Source organism: Patiria miniata, unplaced genomic scaffold (genome assembly GCF_015706575.1).
Source record: "Patiria miniata isolate m_02_andy unplaced genomic scaffold, ASM1570657v1 HiC_scaffold_17, whole genome shotgun sequence".
NCBI classification, from domain to species: Eukaryota; Metazoa; Echinodermata; class Asteroidea; order Valvatida; family Asterinidae; genus Patiria; species Patiria miniata.
Window position 1 is genome coordinate 7,064,412 of NW_024037055.1, and position 25,391 is coordinate 7,089,802.

The 25,391-nt window shown below is 40.9% G+C and overlaps 1 protein-coding gene across 2 annotated transcripts; it reads right to left on the reverse strand.

Annotated features, from left to right (window-relative positions):
* Positions 1-504: 504 nt before the first annotated feature.
* Positions 505-19,077, reverse strand: LOC119723679 (phosphoenolpyruvate carboxykinase, cytosolic [GTP]-like). Of its 2 annotated transcripts, XM_038194466.1 has the most exons (10): positions 18,942-19,077; positions 17,394-17,648; positions 12,922-13,182; positions 12,042-12,226; positions 7,110-7,313; positions 5,838-6,025; positions 3,905-4,243; positions 3,097-3,280; positions 2,693-2,788; positions 505-2,185 (listed from the first exon to the last, which is right to left on the reverse strand). In XM_038194466.1, exons 2-10 carry the CDS (start codon positions 17,423-17,425, stop codon positions 1,728-1,730), a joined length of 1,947 nt encoding a protein of 648 aa, XP_038050394.1. In that variant the 5' UTR covers positions 17,426-17,648; positions 18,942-19,077; the 3' UTR covers positions 505-1,727. The 2 variants fall into 2 exon arrangements, with proteins under 2 accessions (XP_038050394.1, XP_038050395.1); XM_038194467.1 differs by lacking the exon at positions 17,394-17,648.
* Between the last annotated feature and the right edge of the window lie 6,314 nt (positions 19,078-25,391).

A 25,391-nucleotide genomic window follows, 5' to 3' on the forward strand; every position in this document is an offset into this window, starting at 1 on the left:
CGTGAGATTGTGGGTTCGAGCCCCACCGTGGCCATGCATGCGTTGCCCTTGAGTAAGGCGCTTTACCTCAATTACTCCTCTGAACCCAGGTGTTTAATGGCTAACAACAGACTCGCTGTGGAGGTGTGGCGATCCCCCACAGCAGCATTTCATGAACTTGAGTTTGGCCAAATCGCTTCGAAAGAAAGATAGCCACTCTGTTTCTGTGAACACAGGTTCGTCAGGTTGGCAAAGCGGTACTTTCTTTTGCCTTCCACCGCTGTGACCCGGGTTCAAATCCCGCCTGGGCCAATATGTGGATTGGGTTTACAGTCCCTGCCTGATTCCGTGGGTTTTCCCCAGAATACTCTTCTGGGCTTTTCCTCCCAACTCTAAAACTGTAACTTCTTCTCATTGTCTTCTCTCTACAGGTTTCTTCAGGCTTGCGAGCTACAATGCCTAGGGCGCTTTTGAAGAATCCTTGGTTTCATTACCAGAAACGATTGAAGATAATAATTTTCCCAAAAAAATGATTGCGACTATTGGCAATCTTTGGGTAAACGGGAGGCACCCTAGGTATTTATTCGATGGATTCAAGGTAATTAGGGGACCGACAGTTACTTATTCGAATAAGAAATACAAATAGTCAGGACAGAGTTGGAAACAAGTCAGCACAAGTCAATCACAAGTCATTCCAGCGTCAAGTCAAATTACGAGCTATTCAAATGGACTATGAGAACGGCATTCCTTTGTCATTGTTCATCACCTGTCAATAGAGGGTATGCACAGCCGTTTTCCCACAGTAAACTTAAATGCGAGATTTGACCTCAGTGAGGTCATGTTGTGCATCTCTCTATAAGACTGATGACATCGTACGCATAAGGTCTATTGTGATCTGAATTGAGACTTACTTATGATGGACTTACGATTTGACTTGTGACTTACTTATGATAGACTTGTGATAGCATTGTGATCCGCTCGATTACAACTCCGCGTAAGCAATTCCTTATAAAGGAATTGTAATTTACATAAATAGATGGAAACAATCCTGATTATATATACCAACTAGATACATTTACTTACATACAAAAAATTCCTAAAGAAATTATTTGCACCACCAATCAAACCATAAGTCTGATAAAATAAAAACAAATGTACAGATATCGTTTAAATATCAGAAGTCAAACTACTACTACAATAATCGATTGAATTTATCAAAGTTCTTGTGAAAGTATTAGTTAGTTCGTGTTAGAAAAATTAGAATAAAGATTTTTTTCATTAAAAAATAAAGTTACTCTGTGCTCATCTAAACTTTCATTATAAATACATACTGCAAGTTTAAATTGAGTGATTGTTAACTTAAAATTCTGGGGGAATAAAGCAGCACAAAAAAAAATGCCTATTGTCTGGAAATTAAAGCCATGAGGTGGTTCTAAAGAAGGCTGAGTTGGCAACATGCCAACCAATTAAAATTAGGTGCTTGGTAGAGAACCACGAAAAAAATGGTTCAGCGACAAATTTGCTTTGGCTTCTTCAAGGCAGGCGGGTTTCAAACCACAAGCCTTTCAACTGTAATTCCAGCAGTCTTACCTTGAGACTATAGCACTCTCATTGTAGAGTGAGCTTTTCATGTGCACCACTCGAAAATAAAATCAATTCAAGGGGTTGATCCCGAATTTCAGATATAGCACAATGCCTCTAGCGATGTTATGCACTAAGGTCTTTGAGGGGTGAGTTGGTGTCTGACTTTACATGGATTTTACACGCTCTTCCAACGAGTCCAACTCGGACGCGATGCCCTTTGGCAGGTCCACGTTCAACTGGTCGTCAAAGTATTTCCTGATCTGCTGGACTTCCTCCATCCAGAAGTCTTTCGGGAGGTCAAACAGGGCGTCCATGTCCACTGGTTTGTCCAAGCCCTCGACGTTGAGGGAGCCCTCCTTCGGGACGTAGCCGATCGACGACGGCCTGGCAATGTCCTCGTCGTTGCAGCGCTTCAGGATCCAGTCCAGGACCCGGATGTTCTCGCCGAAGCCCGGCCACAGGAATTTGCCCTGCTCGCTGGTCCGGAACCAGTTGACGTGGAAGAGCTTGGGCAGCTTGAGGTCCGGCTTGTGCTCAAAGTCCAGCCAGTGCTGGAAGTACTGGCCAACGTTGTAGCCGAAGAACGGGCGCATTGCGAAGGGGTCGTGCATTATAACTTTGCCTGCAGCAGAAAAAGACATTTACAAATCCTGTTAAAGATTGCAGGGATGAGTCAGGTGTACAGACAGATTTAGACTGCCCCGCACGACAACTCAATCGACTTTCTCACCAAGGATAAACTCATCAGTGTCCAGGGGTCTAAAAAAAAACTTCTTGCCACTTTTTTTATATTTGGCAAAATCGGCACAGAGCAAGCCACTAAAAATATTTGGACACATAAAGTTTCGGCTGGTTACCTGTTTTTTACAAAGTAAATTTTCCTCTGTGATCAAGCAATATTCTATGCTTTTCAGGGCCAACGTCCATGGAGCTGTGAAGCAGAAAATATGTGCAGAGCTCAATTCAGCAGAGTACTAGTCAACAGTATCACGGAGCACACAACAGCTTGGCTGGTAACCATCTTTTTACTGAGCCAATATTTACTATGCTAAGCATAGTTCCGTGCTTAGTAGCTCCAACGAAATTGGCCGCCATTATTAATTAATATATGGACCCTACGACTTCTCACCTTTGTGCTCGGCAGCAGCCGTGGCCTCTGACCTCATAGCAGCCGCTACAAAGACGCCGTGTTGCCAGTTGAAGGCTTCGTAGACAAGGGGGACTCCTGGAGTGACAAACAAACCAACAACAGTTCTTGTCAAAATGGAAACGCTGTTAGGCATGACACAATTTTTATAACGCTATTTAGTTATCCTTAACATACACGTACTCCCTAGGAATGGAAGCATGAATAGCTCAGTCGGCGATCCCCCTACAGCAGCATACGAGTCTGTCCCAATCGCTAAAGAAAGAGAGATGGGCACTCCGTTCCTGTTAATACAGGTTCGTCCCCTTTACTTTGTGATGGGCATTATCTCTTCCTAACCACGTTTTTTTTTAATAACCGTTCGCCAATTTTCCATTTTTGTTTACCTTTTGGTCTCCTCCCGCCAAACACGATGGCGTCGATGGGCACGCCCTCTGGGTCCTCCCAGGCCGGGTCCAGGGTGGGGCACTGTGACGCCGGGGCGCAGAACCTGGAGTTGGGGTGGGCGGCTGGTACGCCGGTCGACTTGTTCCAGTTTCCTTTGCCCAGCCAAGTTGTGATTGAAACATCCTGCAATGCAAGGCAAAAATGACAGAGAATCAATTCAGGACGATCAAAGGAAACACTCTGAGCCAATGGACAAACAGTGTGCATTGACCAATCAGATCACACCTTTTGGTCAGATGATCATGGTCAGTCAAACTCAGTCACAAGCACTGTTGAGAAATGTACTGAAACCAAAGGTGGGCGTGACTTATGGTATGGGGTGTGTTCGAAACCCCGCAAACAGTGCGCTTCGTGCATTTTTTTGCTTCCAATAATAGCACCACTCAAAATCCAAAGAAGAACGTTCAAAACCTAACCTGTTGAAGTTTCAGCTCAGTGGATATTGCACTTTTCGAGAAAACAGTGAAACACCATGCACAACCTTTTCATCACGAAACACGTCACGATATCGTCCATAGCACTCTTCATTGTCAAAAAATCAGTCAATTGACTGATCGTTGGAAATCACCTATATTTCTTGATTTCTTCTCAATGTCAAAAAGCCAGATGGAATCATTTCATGGGCTGTTTAGTATCAGTACGATCTTTAATCAGAGTTAGCTTTTCGATTAAAAATTTGCTAGGTTACTTTTGAAATAAATGCAAATGGTCCTACATGCCTTTAAAGATGAACCATTTTTTTTTTACCTTCGGCGTCTGATCCTCAAGCCCCTCCCAGTAGAATCCTCCATCACTGGTCTCCGCTACATTGGTAAACACCGTATTGCTAAGGCAGGTCGCCAGCGCATTCGGGTTGGTCTTATCCGACGTCCCCGGGGCCACGCCAAAGTAGCCGTATTCCGGGTTGATGGCGCGCAGACGTCCCTCTTTGTCGAACTTCATCCAGGCGATGTCGTCGCCGACGCACTCGGCCTTCCAGCCCGGCAGGCTCGGCATGATCATGGCTAAGTTGGTCTTGCCGCAGGCGCTGGGGAACGATGCCGCGATGTACTTCTTCTCCCCTTGGGGATTCGTCAGTCCGAGGATCTAAAAATGTGAAGGGAAAATCATGAGTTCAAATTTCTAATTCAAAATTATTGACGTTGTTGGTAGGTTAGAAATTACAACCCGTCTGCGAAACACTTTAGGATTAGAGAGTTAGATGAAGCTTATGAGGGGGTTATCGCCCTCAACCTTCGCATATTGTCTGATTAACATCCTTTTCAGTCTATCACAGGGACTCATGCAGAACCAAATTGTTCCACAGATTTGCATTAACCAGGACGTGATAACACGCACTGGCTGTTTTTATACACAGGCACGGCTGAAGGGTTTAAATGTCAAGAATGCCTCAACTCGCCTCCGTGTGACGTCCCTCGTGCCTTTTGTACACACACAAAGTCCACAAAGTCTATAGAGACGGACCGTGTGTTGATCTTGAATTGGCTGCTGTGCACGGCCTATTGTTCCACAATTTACGCTATAGTGCACACCTCGGAGTATTGAAACATATGAGGTTTCGGCAAGAAATATGGTACAAATCCTGTTGAAATGACCCTTGCGAATCAGTATTTGTGGCGTTTGGCTGTATGTCAGAAGTTGGCTGGAAATTTTCTGCCTTTTGCGAAAATCGAAATTTTTGGCTATTATTCTGGTGCAAAGTGGTTAAGAAAACAAGAAGATTGTAAATGAAAACAATTAGTAGCAACTAAATCAAAAGATTGACTGTTGGAGTCCATCCATACGTAAAGTTTGGGCCTGTATGCAACCAAAATCTAGTTGGGTCAACCTGAGTCGTTTTTAACCCTAACCCTCCTCAATCCTCCAAAATCCTCCTGCCAGTTTTAGATGATTTTAGAGGATTGAGGATGAATGGCAAAGATGTATCGCTTTTTTCTTGAGGATGCATTATGTCAAGCCTGTAGGCCTTATCCTGCATTGGGTATGTTCAGCCATGCATAAATCAGCCCTGTGTTTTTCTCGTATTTCATCTGCACTGCTTCTAAATGCCATTCGCACTGGCTCTAACCATAGCAGTAAATGGCAGAGGATTTTGGAGGATTGAGGCAGTAGGTCACCTTCCACAGACTAAATTCAAGAAATAACGGATGATTTTGGAGGATTGAGGCTGAATCCAAATTTTTCTTGGTGGCAATTGGAGGACTTTGCAGGATTGAGGTTGCATCCTGGCCTGAGGGCTTAGGGGGTTAGGTTTAATACTCTTCGCACGGTTCCCATGGAATTATTAAAAAACTAAATTTCATGGATTTTTAATGACTTTTCCAGGACAAAATTAGGGTTTTCCAAAACCAGTTCCTAAGCTGTGTTGGTATCTCCGGAGCCTATTGCTCTAGTGGCAAGGGACACCACTCCCTTTCAGCCTTCCAGTTTGGCACAAGACCACTAAGCACTACAAATTCACTGGAATGCAAACCGGTATAGACTGTCATAGCCAAATATTACGCATCATCACGTATGGGTCCGTGACTCGTCGTAAAATAACAAAATTCCATGACTTCTCTATTACTTTCCATGACAGCTTTTTCAAATCCAGGATATTTCTGTGAAAATGTGGGAACCCCGTCTTCGGTTTGGCACAACTCCTGAACTCTTAGTCTGAGTAAGACTAGGGCTCACTCACCAGCATGTGTTCGGCCAACCAGCCCTCGTCTTTGGCTATTCTTGAGGCGATGCGGAGGGCAAAGCACTTCTTGCCCAGGAGAGAGTTGCCGCCGTAGCCGCTGCCAAAGGACATGATCTCTCTGTTGTCTGGGATGTGGGATATTAACGTCTTCTCTGGGTTGCAGGGCCAGTTGTTGACTGGGGGCTCTGGCAAGACAACAAAAAAAAGGAGAAAAAAAATTAAAAGGTGGCTGTAAAGATGATAAATACTGGCAGTCTTTTCATACGTCTAGTCTACACAATGGGCCGGATTTAGCCCATGCGTTGGACCTACAGGGTAATCCTATACAACAGCACTGCCCGGTTCTCTTCACCAGTCAACAACCGGTCTGTATCACAACTGACAATCAGTCAGTAAGTCAGTCCATAGAGCTAGGACCTAAGGACTCCAAGACTTCAAAAGTAAAAGGATGGTCGGCGCGCTCGAAGCAACAATAGAAAGCACCTGGCGGCCAGCTTGTTCAGTTGCTCACTACGCTAATCTCTACACAATAGAGATCCGCGCTCACTAATGCGGGGAGTTTGCCTTGCTTTGTAGACAGTACCATGGTAGATACGCAGGCGCAGTTGTCATACATCGCCAGAAATGAATGATGTTGAAGTGTTTGTTCGCAGTTGGATGATACTATATATCAATGTGGTCAACATCACTGAAACAATCATTTCATGATGAACAAAATGCTCTATACCTTTAGTAGGAAAACTTGTGAAATTTCCACACAAAAAAAACATTTCATAAATACTATATTGCCAATTAAAATGTCCAAAAAGACATGATAACTTATCTGAAAAAAATCCAATTTATCTTCAAATTACTGGGACCGATAGCGCTTTCAAGGACCAACAACTGCACATCGATAACTTGAATTCATAACTCACATCTAACAACTGCGCTGTTGTGAAAACCTCTTTTATCGTAAAATATATTTTTCAAAAAAGAGCAGCGACGTGACATTACTTATTATGCAGCATATAGGGAGGTTGTTGGTTACCAACTAAAAAGGCGGCGACGATCATCGTGTTCAAAGGCCGCTTGCAGTCACGCAATGAATGGTCCAGGCTTGCGGTCACAGTGCTGTAGCTATGGACATTCCCGAGGGATTGGAATGTTAATGGTCAAAATGTAAATCGCCCAAGAGTTCTGACTCCTTGGGTTCTAGCTCTATGGTCAGTCAGATACGTACAAAGAGAACACCAAGCTCCTCATCTTCAACCAGCAAAAAAAACTTACTCTCCATGGGAAGTGGTTGTCCGACCGAGTGCAGACACTTGACAAAGTCTCCGTCGCCGAGCACGTCCAGAGCTTTCTTGCCCATGCGTGTCATGATGCGCATGCTGGCCACTACGTAGGGGGAGTCCGTCAGCTCGATGCCAATCTTAGAGAGTGGCGATCCGTAGGGTCCCATGCTGTATGGTACCACGTACATAGTCCTCCCTAATTGAAAAAAAAATTGATAAGGCAAGCCTATTAAAGCATGTCCCACAGCACACAAAATTCTATTTAATTCGGCTCATAATGGTTATTAACTGGGAGTGCATGCTGCCTATACAGTGGGCAGGTTTTAGCCCATTCATTGGCAATACAAGGTTGACATATTTCAAATTCACAAGTGACAGTCAGTCAGTCAGTTAGTCAGGGAGGTAAAAAGAGGACCAGTAAAATTTGGTTTTAAGTTGGTAACTGTACAGTTTATACATGATAATACATCAGAACCTATACATGACACAATAATACTTAGCATTCTATTTGCACATGGCCCTCTAGCAGCAGTGAAAATACAAAGATTACTGTCAAGTTTGTCAACTGAGGGAACTTGACTTTTTGTGCTCCGTTTTCTTCCAAAATTGGATCTTTTGCTATCAATGGCACAGGTTCTTTACCGAGTGTCCCTTTTTACCGACTATTCCAAGATTGATTGATGGGTAAACATTGCTAATTGAGCTTTATCCACTCCTTGTTTTGCGTGGATTTCTACGGACACCGAAGAAACCTGACTACCCGGACGCCCTAAAGTGTTTCAGTTCTGTTGCCAGGTCTGTCTCCATGCAAACAGTTTACTAGAAACAGCCTGCAAACACCATGGAATTTGTTTGTGTTCCTATTTTAGAACAAGTAGTTCTAAAATTCTAGAACAATTCTGGAGACCCTCCCATATTTAGCAAAACATCTCCTGCATTTAGCAAAACATCTCCACAATAGAGCACTATTACTGCAACCATCCCCAAGGTAACCAACTTTCAATGCTTTAAATGATTTGTTGCACGCAATAAAAAAAATATTCAGGCCATAAAAGTTATCTAACATTGATTATAGCCGATTCCGCATTATTTTGGATAGGACAGTGCAATAGTCTCATTTACATGGGATTATGTTAAGTCAAACATGACTTTACTGAATGATAACATGGATCTAGATGCACAAAACAAATGATCAGTATCTAATTATGATATCATATACCAGTGTCGTGTGACTGTGGTACAGATGGAAAAAAGTATTTCTGCAAAATGTAATATTCAACAAATTGAAACAAAAAATTACATGGGGCTGCCTTCACTTTTTAAAATTCCTTTCCTTATTTTTAAACATATTTTTTTTTAAATCACATTTTTTTTTTTTAATAGTTTTACAGGTCTGTAGGATGTATTTCCGGTGGAATCACATTTTCAAGGTTTAGTTTTAGTGTTTTTTTTATATAATTTTGTTTTTATGGAGAGGGGAGTTTTGGGAGGGGTTAATTATTTTTGTGCTCTTTCCACAGAATTGCCACATTGGAAAAATATGCGAGATCTGATCTTGAAAATCAAAGAATCATATATACAGCATTACCGTTACAGTTAGTAAGTTACAACATAAAATTTTATCGAGTAGTGAGATTTTGCCAGTATTCTTTCAACATAACCTGAGCGAGGCATTTATAGCCCATCAGGCTACCGGTATATATGATGCAGCATCAGAAATGTTACCAACCGAAAGCAAATTTATAGACGTGTTTGTAGTCCAGGGTAGTAAAAAACTAGTTGAGTCCCAATCCGCCATCTGTCCAATTTTGAATTACAGTTTTAACTTGTGGGATGTCAAACACCTGCTGTGGGTTTTTAGTTTAAAGTTAACAACAATATCTTCAATCTCTCATATTATGCAGGTTTTTTTTTACCGTTATCAAAGCCAACCGATATATGTCAACACACAATGTTTAAGTATTGCACACAATTCATAGCGGCAGTTTCGTTGGAAGTATTACAAGATTTTAACATCTCTAGTCTCCCTCCCCTTTTTTATGTTTTTTTGCTCATTACACAAATATTCCTGATGAAATGGCTCTTTTGTACAACAATCTAGGCACAAAGAAATTTACCAACTTTTACAAAATAATCTCCCCCGCTCCATAATTGGAACACATAATTTTACTTAATGGTGCTATTTAAATTGACCATTAGGCCAAAATATAGTTCTGCTTCCGATTACATGGCATTTAAAAATAGGGCAGGTAGGTAGGGAAATGGGTTTTTTTGGTGTTTTTTTTTTTTTTTGGCATATTTTTTTTGCGTAGGATCATATGGAGGTGTCTGCGTGTAGTCAAAGGTAAAAGGTAGAAATTGATGGTTTTCGGAGTTTTTTTCCGCATTTTTCTTAAAAATAAATTAGGGTAGGGGCTGTCAAAATACGGTAAGGTAGGGTAACCTACCTTATATTTTCATAACTATGTATAAATAGGACAACTTTCTAGATTTTCTTTAAAATCCTGTTTTTATTGTAAACATTTTACCAAAAAGGAAGGGGGTGGTCAAGAATCAAGCAAACTTAACCCCATACACCCCTGAGTTATGTTTTTCTTCCCATTTTTCTTCCCATTTTTCTTCCCATTTTTAGACAGGAACTCCCTTCCCGTGGAGAACAGTATTAACTGTATGATTTCGTCATCAGGCAAATCGAATACCACCTGTTAAAGAAACCCTATGCATACAAAAATGCATGAGTAATGGGCTTTCCTCAAACGTGAAGCAATCGACCTTGAATTTGTGAAAGGTCGGTCATGACATCACGCCACCGTTATCACCAGGATGTGCCTATGCCATGCCCTACATTCAGTACATTAACCTCAAATATAGCCCATTGTACTGACTGACATGCCACAATCACGCAATTGCTCATACTGTTGGTTTTTCTGCCACAGGGGGTATTCTATGTAAATTATGACCCTCCATTCACCTGTACTGTGCCCTTCCTGTGCCCTTCCTACACTCACGGCTAATGCTAGATAAGAAAAGTCACATGTGCATGATTGTTGTAAGCCGCAAAATCCTGTGTAAAATATACACTGAAAGTTTCTAAAAAATAATGTGATTTCCTTCTGGCTCAATGATCAGTGTGCATTTACCGGTAGTACGAGAACTGGATACCCTACTGAAGTAAAACACGGGTACATGGGTACCCGTAAAAGAGACCCAATCCCAAACTTCAATTCCCGGATTTGTCTGAAGGGCTTTATAGCTTTACAGTGTAAACTGCAACTTTCTCGAGAGTTTCATCTGTCGCGCGTTCAAATGCACATAAACATGAAATCTGTTTTGATTTTCGATAATAGTCGACATAATAATGGTTTTTCATTTTGAAAATTCACACAAATGGCATTCAAAACCTTTCTCTTTTATTGTCTGAGAAATTTGTGAAGTTGGTTACGGGTACCCGATCCCATAATGTGGAACCGGTTCCTGACATCAACGGTCGGGTACCCGGGTACTCTGTTCCGATGCACACCTCTATGCAATGAAAGATGCATAGTTCCTGCTGTAGATATTGCTTTTGTTTGGTGCATGTATTTTCACCTAAAATGTAATCAAGTAGTGAGGTTTTGCCAGTTTTCTGTTAACGTGAACTGAACGAGGCGTTGGTAGCCCATCAGGCTGCATATGATGCAACATTAGAAATTTTACCAATCCAAATGAATTTCTACATGTAAATGGAGGCTCATGATTTACATAAACCTCCATTTACATAATAATAATAATCGGCATTTAAGAACGCTCTTATTAGCAAACTAAATCACAGCGCTTACAGTATTATTATTACCCCTGATCACTGGGCCAATTAAACATTCCAAATACCATCTCAGCTCCCTGGGGAGTATACAGCTCGATGCTGCCTGTTAGGTGCAAGCAAGCTTATTCAATCACAATAACCATCTCTGCCCTCACAGGTACCCATTTACTCTTGGGTGGAGAGAAGCAACGAGTGACAAAGTGCCTTGCTCAAGGGCACACACACCATGACCCCGGCTGGACTCGAACCCACAACCCTCAGCTTTACCCACAGGCCATGAATCCAGTGCCCTTAACCACGAGGCCACAACACTCCACAATCATAGACTACTCCCCTCCCCCCCCCCCCCTAGAAAAATCAACAGTATCAGCTTATGGCACGATTGTGGCATGTTATCAGTACAATGGGCCATATTTGAGGTTAATGTACGGAATGTAGGGTATCATGTGGGCACATCCTGGTGATAACGGTGGCCTGATATCATGACCGACCTTTCAAAAATTCAAGGTCGATTGCGTCACATTTGGGGAAAGCCCATTACTCATGCCTTTTTTTTTATTCGTGGGGTGTCCTATCTAGGCAGGTGGCATTCCAATGTAGGTCTTAGAAGTGACCTTTCCCAAAAATTGTATCCACAGTGACACATATTGGAAAATAAATAAGGCCAAAAAAAGAAATACTCGGTCTCTGGTCAGCGCCCGCGTCGATTTGAATCACGCGCGTCAACCTTTTTTTTTCTTGAAATTAACACGGAAGCTACAACAGCACCCTCTATTGCCGCACCTCCTCAAATTTTTGTACCTACATGTAGGAGCACCAAGGAATGGGAAAATTGCACCAAGGCAAATGATAAAGGGCACCAAGGCAAATTATGGAGGACACCAATGTATAATGAGGACACAAAAAGCAAAATAGTACCCACCTTGTCTGTACAATTCAAGCTTGAAAAAAAAAAAACCACCAAAAAAAAAAAAAAAAAGGGGCCGCCGCTTCAATTCAGGAACTTCGGTCTGACCAGAGACCAATTATTTATTTTTTTGGCCTAATACTAATTTTTTTTTTTTTTTCAAGAATTTTTGGAAAATATTTCTGAGAATTTTTTTCTCCAGAATTTCTGCTCACCCTTCATGCATCCGGGGAAGCGTTCATCAATGGCCTTCTTGAGGTCCCCTGGTGCCATCCACTTCCCTACCGTCCCCTCCACTCCCTCCTTGGGGATGGGAACTGTATCTCTCTCGTAGGGGGTTGAGATGACTGTTTTGCTCTCTACACGGGCAACATCTTTGGGGTCTGTCCTTGCCAACCAGCTTAAAAAAAAATCAATTACAAGATTTAGTCCTCTGATATCCATAAAGCAGTTTATATTGAATGCATATTTCTTTTACTGTAGATTAGTCTGTTGAGTAAAAATTTCCATGTCTACAACCTACAATCCTGGCCAAATCTCGCTGGGCCCCCAAACCCCCTGTCAATGTTGTCTTTCACTGCGCGGAGTGTGCTCCATCAGCTGGAGAGAACAACATTGACCGGGGGAGCGGGGGACCGTGGGAGACTTAGGTTATTTCCAAGTGTCCCAACCATTTTGGCCGGGACTGTAGAGTCATTCCAAATAAATTCAATAGTCGATCTTTTACACGCAGTCACTCCTAATGGTTTTGGGAATTAAGTCCTTGGGAATCATTCGTTTCAGCGCAATTCTGGAACGGCAGTCCAAAATGGGAGTAAACCTCGGCCTTCCCACAAACTCAAATCCAGGTTTGAGATTTTTGGCATCCGGAACAGGCCTAAGAAATTCCGAGCATACCTGACACACGCTATATTCAAGCTAATGCACGCGCGTGTGAGGTATGCTCTGAATTTCTGGGTTCGGTTACCAAAGTTTCAAAGACTGGACTTGATTCAATCTTGTTGTCATTGCGCCCTTTATCACGTAGTCTGGTCAAATATGGGATTTGAAATTTATTCCACTTTACACAGCTGCACAAAACGGCTACAAACTCACCAGTTGTCATATTTGGTGAGTCTCTTGATAATGCCTTCCTTTTCCATCTGTGCCAAGAGGGCCTTGTTCTCTTCTTCCGAGCCGTCACAGATGTAGATGTTGTCCGGCTGGCATACCTCTGCTTTCTCCAGGACGTACTCCCGGACGTGGGGCTGCAGGTCGTTGAGTTTGCCGTTGACTATCGTGGACACAGGGGCCGCCTGGGAGCTGACACTGCACGCCGGCATGCTGGCGAGTGTTTTACTGAAATTATACGCTTGGCTGTTGGAAGAACAGAGGAGAAAGAGATGCTTCTTAAAGTTTACTTGCCAAAGTATCATTTTGGAGAAGAAAGCCGTATTTTAGGATAAGCCCTTACTCCTACTTCCTGCATCCTCCAAAACCCACCACTATTGAGAACCCAATTACAAATTCTTTGTACACCACTTTTAAACGGAAAATGAGCTCCATTTTACAGGGGAAAAATGCTTTGGGTAACAGCATTATTTAAAAAATGTCATGGACTGTCCCATGGACTGACCCATGAGTTTTTCTGATCACCGGGACATATAAATTACTAAACAGGTCACTGCCGAGGAACGCTCTTGTTATTTTTGGCATGTTCTTGATAAATCTTCCTTTGTGCAACTGTATGGTTTCTTACACAAAACTTTACAACACATTTCATTTTGAGACGTGGAAATAAATTTACATAAAACTGTTGAGTACTGTGGTTAAATGTTAAGTTGTCAAGTTTTTTTCAAAAGTAGCATTATAATCATAATTAATAGCCATGTAAGACAAAAAGCATGGTCAGATTTGTCAAAAATCAAACTTATTGTTTTCCGACTTATTCTTTTTCTTTAAGTGTGCTTTAATTTCCTTTTCAAGTAACTGTTTAATACTTGTGAAATTTTTTACCATCTTTAATCTTGAAAAGTTTTAGCGTTCATTTTATCTTTGCCTTGGTGAAGTTTCCATTGACTTTCTGACATTGCGAAATGTCACGGCCCCCCTATCATGTGTAGACCCTGGCGACAATGGACTGTACAGGGACACGCCATTGATAACAGGCCCAAGTTTGATGGCATGATTAGGCCGAATGCAAACATGACTGATAATTCTGATAACTAACATGACTAATGTCACTGTAGTATCGATGCAGATTTCTTCAGATGTGTAACAGGTCCATATCAAAACTGTTCAAATATCTAACACCTCCCCTCGGAACTAACACGTCCCTGGATGAATCACAACATGCCACCCACTTCAATTTTTAAGATACACACTCTTGAATCAAAGTCCAATCATTAGTAAAAAAAAAAGTGGTATGGTCATAAATGTGGTCCACTGTGTCAAATTTCATTGCCTTTCAATTTTCTTCAGCGGGAATTGTAAGTGGGGGAATGAACAAAAACAGCCTAAATTCAAGTATAGGATATCAGTATAGTGCGTGTTGAACCAGAATATATGAAGCACATTTCTACAGGAGTTATGTACAATTGTCACAGTGGCTTCATTCACAGGACTCATAAAAACATGGTATTACTACAGCGACCCTGATATTGAAAATTATGACCTTCAATACAAGCACCTATTAAGATAACCATTCAGATCAAAGGGCGTTTGATTAAAATTTATCTCTCAACAACCATAAAACCCATAACGTATCATATCATGCCTAAAACTGCGGCTTACAAATAAGTACACAAAATACATGTACATGTATGTTAGACGTTGTGCCATATCATCACAGTCACAAAGTAATGCATTCGTTCTCTCTTGTCTCTCTAAATTTCTCCTTGTCTTGCAGATTTAATGACTGGTAGGCCCCTAGTTGTCTTCATCAGGCCAACTTTACTCGCTCTTGAACCAGCAAATTTCTCCAAAATTTTCATTGGGCAAAAAAAAGGTCCTCAGTATTTCACCATCCAAGTTTGAAGTGTCAATTCAATTTTTAAAGGAGACATTTCTTCAATATTTTGCAAATGAGAGGGAAGTCAAGTGATTTCAAAATGAGGCTAATGACTAGACTGGTACATGTCCAACCATGGTCCAACTGTTTGAAACAACTGACCTCTTCATTGTCATCAGTCTCGTGGCTGACTATGGAGAATTGTGTAGTAAATAGAGACTAGTTCCTACATGTAACTTGCCACACGTTTCTTTTGGCACAGTTGATTGATGCAGTACTGAAGGGTTGTTGGACTGGTTGTTTCGAGTCTATTTTCTTGTATTGCATGTTTTCAATACCTTAACTGTTGGGACTCTCACACACAGTATTGAGAGTCCCAAATTTTCGCACTACTATTACTAGTCGTTCAATTTAACCTTCAATTGTTGTTCCTTTTTATAGCTCCATGATTGTTCCTCCTTGAAATCTATTCCCACCGTCACAACCCCCTGCCTGTGTGCCATGAACCCCCCTCTTCACGGCCCATTAGTTCTCCGCCGAATAATCAGTCCATTCTAAATTTTGTTTTTGCCCATCCCTATCATCAGAAAACAGACCACTGTGAATTTAGAACCACTATGCGAGCGCCTGTACGTAACGCAAACCTAAAAACTATAGATATGAGGGACCCAAGTTATGGAACTCTCTACATGTAGGTGATTCAGTAAGAAAAAGTAACACATCTCCCCACTTTTAATAAGCCTATCTACAAATCTATCTTATTGAATGGTTATTGTTGATAGTTATGTTAATGTTATTCTCTACAAAATTCCCATGCTGGCTTACATCTTGTCCGAGGTCTGTCCTTGTTTTTTATTGTTTAATGTATTCTGTATTTTATTGTATGCAACCCTTTACATAAATGCAGCATTTGCTTTGAAAATTGAATATTGGTATATCACTTGGTGTTTAATAATTGCTAATGTATCCATATACTTAATGGAAAAAATTCCGTACTGGGCCACCACTATTTTTCAATTAATTTTCAAGCACCAAAAAGTTGCATCCTTTCCTTCTTTCTATGTATTAATCAGTCACTCACTTCATCGAGATTCGAACCTCGGACTCATGTTTGAAACACGAGACTTTTACCACTAGGCCGTGCACGATCGCTGTTGCAATAATCAATCTTTGGACATATTTAAAGTATCCATTGAAATAAGACTAGTGAACATTAAATACACTAAATATTCATGAGAAATTAAATATTCATAATGACGTATTGCAATATCATTGGCCGGCTCATGCATTGGTCATGTGTAACGTACCGCTAGACTTCCAGACACTTCAATCACTACGGCCAGGTGCCTCCAACTTAGCTCTGCATGACGTGTGCATCCAAAATGTGCTCTAAAAACACATTTTTCCTAAACAAATATTCACATTACCCGAGCTTCCTGGATTCGTCTTGGGCAAGTCACAAGGGGAGGTGAAAACTGATGTGTTTGACGGCAATTTTTTACCCAAGAACAATGTTAGTGCGGAACCAGACGAACATTTGTCACGGTAAACATTTGTAAAGTCCCCCCAAACAGTCACCCCACTGCGGATGTGCAGTGGAGTGCCGGTACAATCCTGAAACAATCGATCGGGGACCAGTTCACAGTTGGTGAAAAATCCACTGCACTGCCATTCCTTTTTACTAATTTTAGGTAAAACTAAAAGCATGTATAGTCGTGTTCCCTAACGTGGCGCACTTCGAAGCTTACCCAACTTTCCTCGTGTAGTGTTGCCAAACCTCTTTGTTGATAAACCTCAAATTCATGCAGGGAAATACTGGTACTTTTACCTTTTTAATGCTTGCTATTTAACCTCTGTGACCAATTTCGGTTTCATAAAATTTAATCCGAAATGCAAAAACGGTTGCGTCCGGAAATTGGGCACAAATTGGCGGAGTGTTCCCTAACGTGGCGCACTTGAATAAATCTCGGAAAATTCCAAATTAACATTTAAGAATTTCTGTAAACTTGATAAATTCTGATAAATCATCATTATCTTTACTTACAAACCCAGCCAGATGTTTGTCAGAAAATTATTTTCTTATTTTTCGGGGCATTTTCAAAGGGTTCACTTTGCACTTGAAAATAAAATCGGAAAATCACGCCAAAATAATTTTTTCTTTTAACTTTGTAACGGGTAAATAAACTCGCGATTTTATGAACGGGAGTGTTTAGAACTTGATGAAATTTCACTTTCTGCGAAATTTCAGTTAAAACTTTGCTCTAGCTAGGCGCTACAGGCGAAAAATCAAAGTGCGCCACGTTAGGGGCCGCGCCACGTTAGGATACATCAACAATAATGTATTATTTAGGGGCCCTGTTTTACTTCTCTGTCAAACATGTTAATATCGTAATACTTTAATATAGGCCTATTTATTTGTGAACACTGTGGACATATTTGTATACTGACCTGAACTGAACTGAATTCATGCAAACTCACAAACTGTGGTCATGGTGGTCTAGAACATTGTAGAAAGTAGAAAATGCCTCTGATTCTGAACCGGCACTGACTGACTTTCAGTTTACTTTTATTCACTCACCGTATTATAAACCCACGTAGGATTGACGACATCTTGATGCTGGTGTTTCAAGCGATCCAAGATGAACAAATGGAATTGTTAAAGTCTCGCAAATTAGTGAAAGACAATCACTTAATTTTGCCGGTTGGCACTCCACTGCAGAGAGAGTGTTGCAATAACCTGTCGTTCGTGACGACGTTGTTGCGTGTGAATGAGCGCTATGCGTACCGGTACCGTACAGCTGATAGTCTGCAAACCCGGTCGAGTCGTCAATCCCTGTGGGTAGCACCATTGAAAAGAGACGGTTGCCAGACCAGTAAAAGTTGACATTTGACCTTCCATGCCGTATTTTTCCGCTAATTTACATATAACGTAATTTTAAGTGCGAAAACATACATTCCCATTAATTAACCCACGTATTTAAAAGACCAAAAGTCGCTGGAAACTAACCTAAGAATTTTCATTTCTCTAATTCGGCGTTTTAAAGTTGAAAATTCGGTCTTGATTTTTCTGAAAGAGACGCAATGGTACGATGACGTCAATGAAATAAAGGTGTGGTGTCATTCTCCGTGTCTGATTGGCTCTCGGTGTAGGCTCGGCTTATGAATAATTATTCGAGATCGTTCGAGGTTTGTCGTATAGTACTAGTACATGTGGCACGTACATCATGTACGCCGGCCGGCCTTTTTCCACACGAATCTGGAATCAGCCCGCCGGCTTCCGTGTCGGCTTCAAGTTGTATTCAGAAATCATTTCAGGAATGTTTTGAATTGTAATGGTTTATATTTGATAGCTGCAATGACGTGACAAAGAAGATTATGTTCAATTCATGGTGTCCTCTTAGTCAGCAAGTTGCAATAGTATTAGTAAATCGATTTCCTTAATACAGTATATTAAATCATTCTTATCAAAATTCTCAATCATTAATAGTTTTCAACATAGGCATAGCCTGAAGTTATAACATCGTTAAGAGAACTGCGAAAGTCAAATGCTATTTTCTTAGATATTTTTATTTTATTCTTATTCTTCCGTTATGCAATAAAGGAAGATATTTTAAATCTTAAACTAATCAGGTACAAATTAATTAACAGGTATTTTCAAAAGCGTTCCAACAACCTCGTCATTTGAAAATTGTTAATGGATCAATTATGTCTAAGACACAGCTTAAAACAATACTTACTGGTTGATGTTGCATATTCGAACCAAGCATACATTTAAAAAAAAAAGGTAGTTTTTAAATTTAGATTTGATGTTTTTACCAAAACTTTCCCTTTTTTTGTTGATCGTCCAAGGATCAGTATGCAAAACTCCATGATGCAATAACCGTTCAAAATGGCAGGAAATGTTACTAATGGGTTTTTGTATGACGCGGATACAACAAACGACTTCTGATTCCTTATATGGAGTAATTCGAATTCATAGGCCTAAAGCCATTCGGTGTTTTCGTTGAATTAAAAAAAAAATCACACCTCCTACGAGATTTTGTGATTAATAAAATATGTCATCATCTACACTGATTTGTTTCTGCTGGTAACTGATGATTATCTAAAAGAAAAGATACGGACTTACCACCACAAAACTCGAAACGTGACGCGTCAGTTCCGATCCTGAAAACTATCTAGATGAAGCTGGGCCTATGTACTTCACCGGACTTGGAATTTTGGAAGTGGCCGTGCACTGACGCAGCTCGAAAATGAATTTTGACAAGATAGCCCTGCCTTTATAAACTGGTGGGTTTTTTTTTTGCGTGACGTCAACATTTAGTTGGAAATTTAACCTGCAACTTGAAAGCGCCCTGTCATGTCACGCCATCGTCGCGTTGCGCCGTCAAAATTGTTATGCAATTTTTTTGGAGGCCAGTCGGGGGCGTGAACCAATAGTGGATGCTGATTGGACAACACAATTCCGCAGACGACGACTGTTTGCTGTATGTGATCAAACTGATCATCCACATCTCCAACAGCCGTTGTTTGTACTGACCTGTGGACGATCTTGGTATTCTCTGTCAGTGCCGAGACACACGTACGTACGTGCATTCTCACGTAGCCAACGATTTCGTCATCTTCATGCGATGTGCATGTGACTGAGGAGAAGGCGCGAGAAACATCCAGCGCTCAAATTTCTCTTCAAGATATTTCTTTATTTTATATACATGTAGGTAAGCGTAGACATCCGGGTTTTTTTTGCAATTGCGTATATTATATGGCTCCCAGACCCAAATTCTTCGAACTCAATGGTTCTTGAGTCTGGTGTGCTGAATGGTAACACATAGCAACCGATGAAAACTGGTGGGCAAATAAGATGTTTTCATCGGATGACGCAGGTGCGGGGTACACTCACATTGTGTCCTTGAAAGACATTAAAAACCATAACACATACTTCACATTTTTTTTTCGAAAGCGTATCTTTTGGTTATGTCCCTTTCGTGACAACCTACATTAAGTAAAAACAAAAATACATATTTCCCATTTTTTTCTCGAAAGCGTGTCTTTTTGGTCAGGCCCCTGCACTGTCGTGACAAGATAAGTACATGCATGCATGTACCAGTAGTAATGTAGAAAGGTTGATTTTTTTTTCCTTTTACACATGAAATACTCTTGTATTTAGAAAGACTGATAATTCCATTTATTCGAGATAAAATTGAACTAATCCGACAGAAACTAGGGACAAAGACGGTCTAAAGTAGCAACTTCAGTAAAAAAAATGAAGTGACATTAAGGCAGTCGAAAAGACTCGAGTTTGGACTGAAGTGATTTTTTTTCAAAGCATTTCAATCTGAAATTCCATAGAGATTTTTCATTGTCTTGTCGCTAAAATCAACTCTTCGAATTTTTAGAGAGTACATCAGATTGCCGCCAGTACACAATTACCACTACTTTGTTTCCTGTTTTATGCCATAATTATGCGAATATTCATCCTGTGATACTAGTTTGTGGTTAGTCTGTCATGTCTGTTTTCGTTATTTTTTCCCTTCACATTCCGAACAGCTGGTATGGTGAATGCAAACACGCCGGTACGTGTGCGTGGGCGTACAGTGGGCATTGCGAGGGTGTGTCGGCTTCGCCGCACCGTGAATGGATGTTTTTGCCCGGAAAGTAAATACTGTCTATTCATGCAGGTTGTTCGTTTTTCTAAAGCCAGGTTATTCAGGACTGTTGTCAAAGGTAATCTTCATTGTTGGTTCCCATGGGGACGTGTTTTCAGAGGCAACAAAGAGAGAAAATATTTAAATCTCGGATTTGACCTGGGAATGGCATTTAATCTGGCGGGCTGTGACGAACGCAGCGGTCCACTGAGCGTCGGTCAATCGTTAAAGACGAGGCTACCTTTTACAAAAGAGATTTTGTTTAAATTCCGCGAATCCGCTTGTAATTTTATCATTTTGTATTCCATCGAATATTTTTGGACACAAACGAAATATTGTCATGCATAGCTACCTGAATATGCTCCCTTATTTAGTCCTAGCTGTTTACTTTGTAACAATTTATACAATTGTCGTGCAGTTTTGGGTTGGCCGCTTACTAGACAACAAAATCATGGGTAAAACCTTGCCAGAAAATTGTATTCACTGAGATCGGCACAATATAATTGCCGTAAAATTATCTGATTTTGATGTAGACATGCATAATGGCCTTCCTATATTTTGCATCACAAACACGGAAACATGTTGATTCACCGTGTTCTATATAATCAATACACCCATCCAAAATATTGCATCAGCATCCGTTTTATGTCCATCTGCATACAATGATGGTCACAGCTGCGCAGGACTACAGACGTAAATTGTTGACAAAATTTTGTTGACGAAAGTGTTGAAGAGTTTGCTACCACAAGAAAATGTTATACTATCGGCATTTTAGACTTCGTTTTGACAATTTCCTCCCACTATCAATAAAGACAATGTTATATGTCGCATTTTTAGAATTCTTCTTGGTGATATTAATTCTTACGATTAATCCTTTCGAAGTGCGATTTTGATCGAAACTTATTGCAGTTTTTCGAGTTGGGACTCTGGTGTTGAATAACACATTTAAGGTGAATGACGTCAAAGACCATTGCAATGAATCGAGATTTGCGATACTGGACCGGACATTATTTCAGGAAAGAACGTTTAGATTTGTTTTGTGGAATAATGGTCAAATGGAAGAGGGTAGGGTAATTTAGCCAGCCAACTCAACAGTCTTAATCTGCCCCTGCAGTGAAACGTTATAGAAAGTATAGCAGACAAAATACGAGGCTTAAGGTACAGCGTGTCCCAATAAACATTGTGCCATTAAGAAGTCGTTGACATGCCTGGGTGTCGCTAGGATTTTTTCTAGAGGGGGACAAAGCCCAAGTTTTTCAAAAATTCCTATCTTTTATCCAGCGATTTCCCGATTGATCATTTTTTTTTCGAGGGTGGGCAGGGACATTCGCCCCCCCCCCAACCCATTAAATTAATTATATGATTCAGTCGCACCTCTTTTTTTCCCTTCCCCCTCCTTTTTATTTATTTATTTATTTTTTGCTTGTCGGGGGGGGGGGGCAACTTCCCCCTTGCCACCCCCCCCCCTCGTGACGCCCATGGTCGCTGATAAGGTCATACTATAGCTAATCAAATGTAATTTTGAAAGCCTGTGGTCTTGTTTATAATGGGTGAAAATATCAAGAAAATCTATCCATGCAAACCAGAGATATCGTTGAATTTGTAAGGCTATATTATTTTCCTCCTGCACAATTAGAATCCTGTATTAAGCTTATACATTTCAGCTGTCAAAGAAGATTGCATGTTCATTGTCCTTTCAAAATCTTTGTCAAAGACTAAACAGTAAACACCCGATATTATGCATTCCATGCGGTATTAAATTTGATTATTTAATGTTATTTACCCAAAATGTTATCTGTGAACACCCTTAATCCAAATGCAACATAAAGGCCATGCAATGATGATTTCAAGCATTGCGTAACACATATACCAATAACCCAATCAGCAAATAGTAGTGTGGAAATTACATTGTGCACGTCAAAAATACATAGCCTTACCAAATCAAAGATATCTGTGGTTTGCATATAGGCCTACTTGGATTTTTTGGATTTTTTTTCACCAATTATCAATAAGAGCATAGGCTTGAAAATGCTTTAAAATTTGATTAGCTAGTCTGACCAAGTTTTGAGAAAATCACAATTTCTTCAAGCACAATGTTTATTGGGACACGCTGTATAAGGAAAAAAGGTCCCCCCCTTTTTTTTTTTTACTTGTCAAGTCAACTTTATGATGAATATATCGCAGCGTTCTCGACAAACTGTGGGGAAAAACAGACAATGAAAGGATAGGAAATCGTAAAACCTTGTTGAAACATTATTTGCATTTTTATAGCTGCAATCGATATGTACTGGTACCAGCATACGGTTGCAATGCAGACCAGTAAAAAAAAAAGTGAACTCCAATGATAAATGTCCCCACTTCAGAAATTCAGGAAAAATACTCACAACTCTCCGAGGTGTTCCAGACACACATCAAACCAAAGCTTTATTTCATCATCTTTCATTTTCTGTTCAAATAATGTGGGGTAATCTAAGGTCTTTTGGGAAAAATGTTCATCCAAAGAGGATCCCTAAAAAAAAAAGAGTCATGAAGCCCATCGCCATTTTGAAAAATGGTATACCATTGGCTCAATTGCGAAATAGAATATTTTTAGGGCCCAATTTTAGTCCAGTGCACGGCTTCCACCTTTTTTTCACAAACCCCTCAAGCAGTGGGGTAGCCAAGGGGGGGGGGGGGGGCGTGGGGGGGGGGGGCGACAGCCCTCCCATGAAACCTTGTCGCCCCCCCCCAGTCGCCCCCCCCCACTGAGATTTTGAGTTTCCAAAACAATTATCATTGATCTACATGACGCCCCCCATGAAATGTGCCAGCCCCCCCCCCCAGCGCCCCCCCCCCCCCCCCCCCCCCCCACTGAAAAATTCCTGGCTACGCCACTGCCCTCAAGTTCAAATAAAAACGCTGAATTCGAAAGCGCGTGCAAATCGTGATTTTCGGCTGCTTAGGTACCAATTTTGGAAGACGCGGATCGGGGGGGGGGGGGGGAGGGGTCGACCCCTCCTGCTCTGACACACACACACACACCCACACACACCCAGACTTGTTTCACATACCTAGTGTGGACTTTCCTTTCTTTTCGTGTAGTTAAGGAACACCAGTGGAAAAACTCATTTTTCTCAAACTGTGAAAACTCTTACAACCCAATTTTTTTCAATGATTCCCTTTAGTGTTTCTCTTCATTCTGCTAGATAAACCTAACCCAAAAATGCCTCTAAACCTGTTTTCCAGAAATGGGGAAACACTGTGTGGACGTGGGCAAGTCCACACTTCGTCGCTGCTACCTACATTATGTGGACGTCTTTTGTTCGGAAGTCCACACTGCGTATGTAAGACAAGCTCAACATAACAAGTAATAATAATTACATAATGTCCGTAGCTAGCTTTCCGCAACAATCGAACATAAACAAATGGACGGGCTTGACCCCCCTACAATTTCTGGATCCGCCCCTGTTTGGGGCCTATTTGCTGACCTGTATACCCATAATAAGGCGACTAAGACTGCCGGCCGACAACACGTACCTGACTGTGGCAAGATGTCTTCAACTCTGCATCGAAGATTCCGAAGTACAAAGTCTCAAAAGAACAGTTACTCTTAAAAAAAACCCCCAAATTTCACACCAATCTTATTAGACCATTCGCTGTAATTAGCAATCTGTTTTTGTTTTCCTTTACATGTATTATAATTTTCATGCATTTGCTTCGTTCCAAATAATAACATTACTCAGAATCCAAGGATGTTGAATCCTAACCTGATGAACTTGATTTTGAGTGGATTTTGATTGAACATGCACAACCTTTTGATCACGAAACACGATTTCGTCGATAACACTCCTCCTTATTACGAAAAATCTGTTAATTAACGCTGGAAAGCCAGACGGAATAATTTCACAGGGTGTTTAGTACCAGAATTTACTATCTTTAATTCAAGCAAGCCTTTGACAATCTTTACAGGTTACTTTTTGCGACACATGCATATTGATCCCCAAGCCTTATCCTTTCTCAAACTTGATTTGTCCTCTGATGAACTGGTGTTTTAAAATTTTGCAAATATATGTTTTATGCGAAGTACATTCTACAAAAATAAATAAATAAATATCATATACACGTTCAACAATAACAATTCATATTACTATATACATGTACATGTAAATGGTCAATTATTATTGCTGATGGTGGAGATCACGTCGTGTGTACCTTATTTGGCCTAAAGAATCCAGGAGAGGGCGCTATGCATGAAAATGGATCCACGCTCCCCCCCCCCCCCCGATTTCCTTTTCCGTAGGCGGGATGCTCCAAAGTCATGAAAAATTCAATAGTTTTGATCGGGTCAGTATATTTATTAATGAATAGAAGAATGATATCAAGAGCATTGTTGTTATTCAGTCAACCAGTTACCTTAATTTAAAGCATGAGCTACGGATCATGACAAAGATCTGGTTCGAATCCACCGCGCGCGCAGTCATATGGTCGTCGCTGCTCAAGTTTTCATCGACTATTTTTCTTCTCTGAATTTATCTATTTATTTTACGATTCATAAAAGGAAAACTGAATTATGCATGACATTTTTAGCAACCCCCTACGGACAATTTTGTCATAACCCAAATTGAAGTTCATGACCAGAGAGTTATAAGTTGAGGGCGTGTAAGTTGAAGTCCATGACCAGTTAAGTTGAGGGCGTCCTTTCATCCTGCTGGTGATCCACATTCGGTCGTACGACCGTACTCTGTTTGCATGTGGAGATCTCCACATGTGGAGATCTCCACATGTGCGTAGTAGAGAGCGCCTTGTAGCGGCGCTCTACAATCCTATAACCTTGATTCAAGTCGCCTGAAAAATGGGTACCCTGTACTATTGTGTAAATAAAATATTGGCCGCCGGGGGTACGAGCGAAGTGATCCACACCGGTCACGTGCATGTTACGTGTTATGCATGATGTT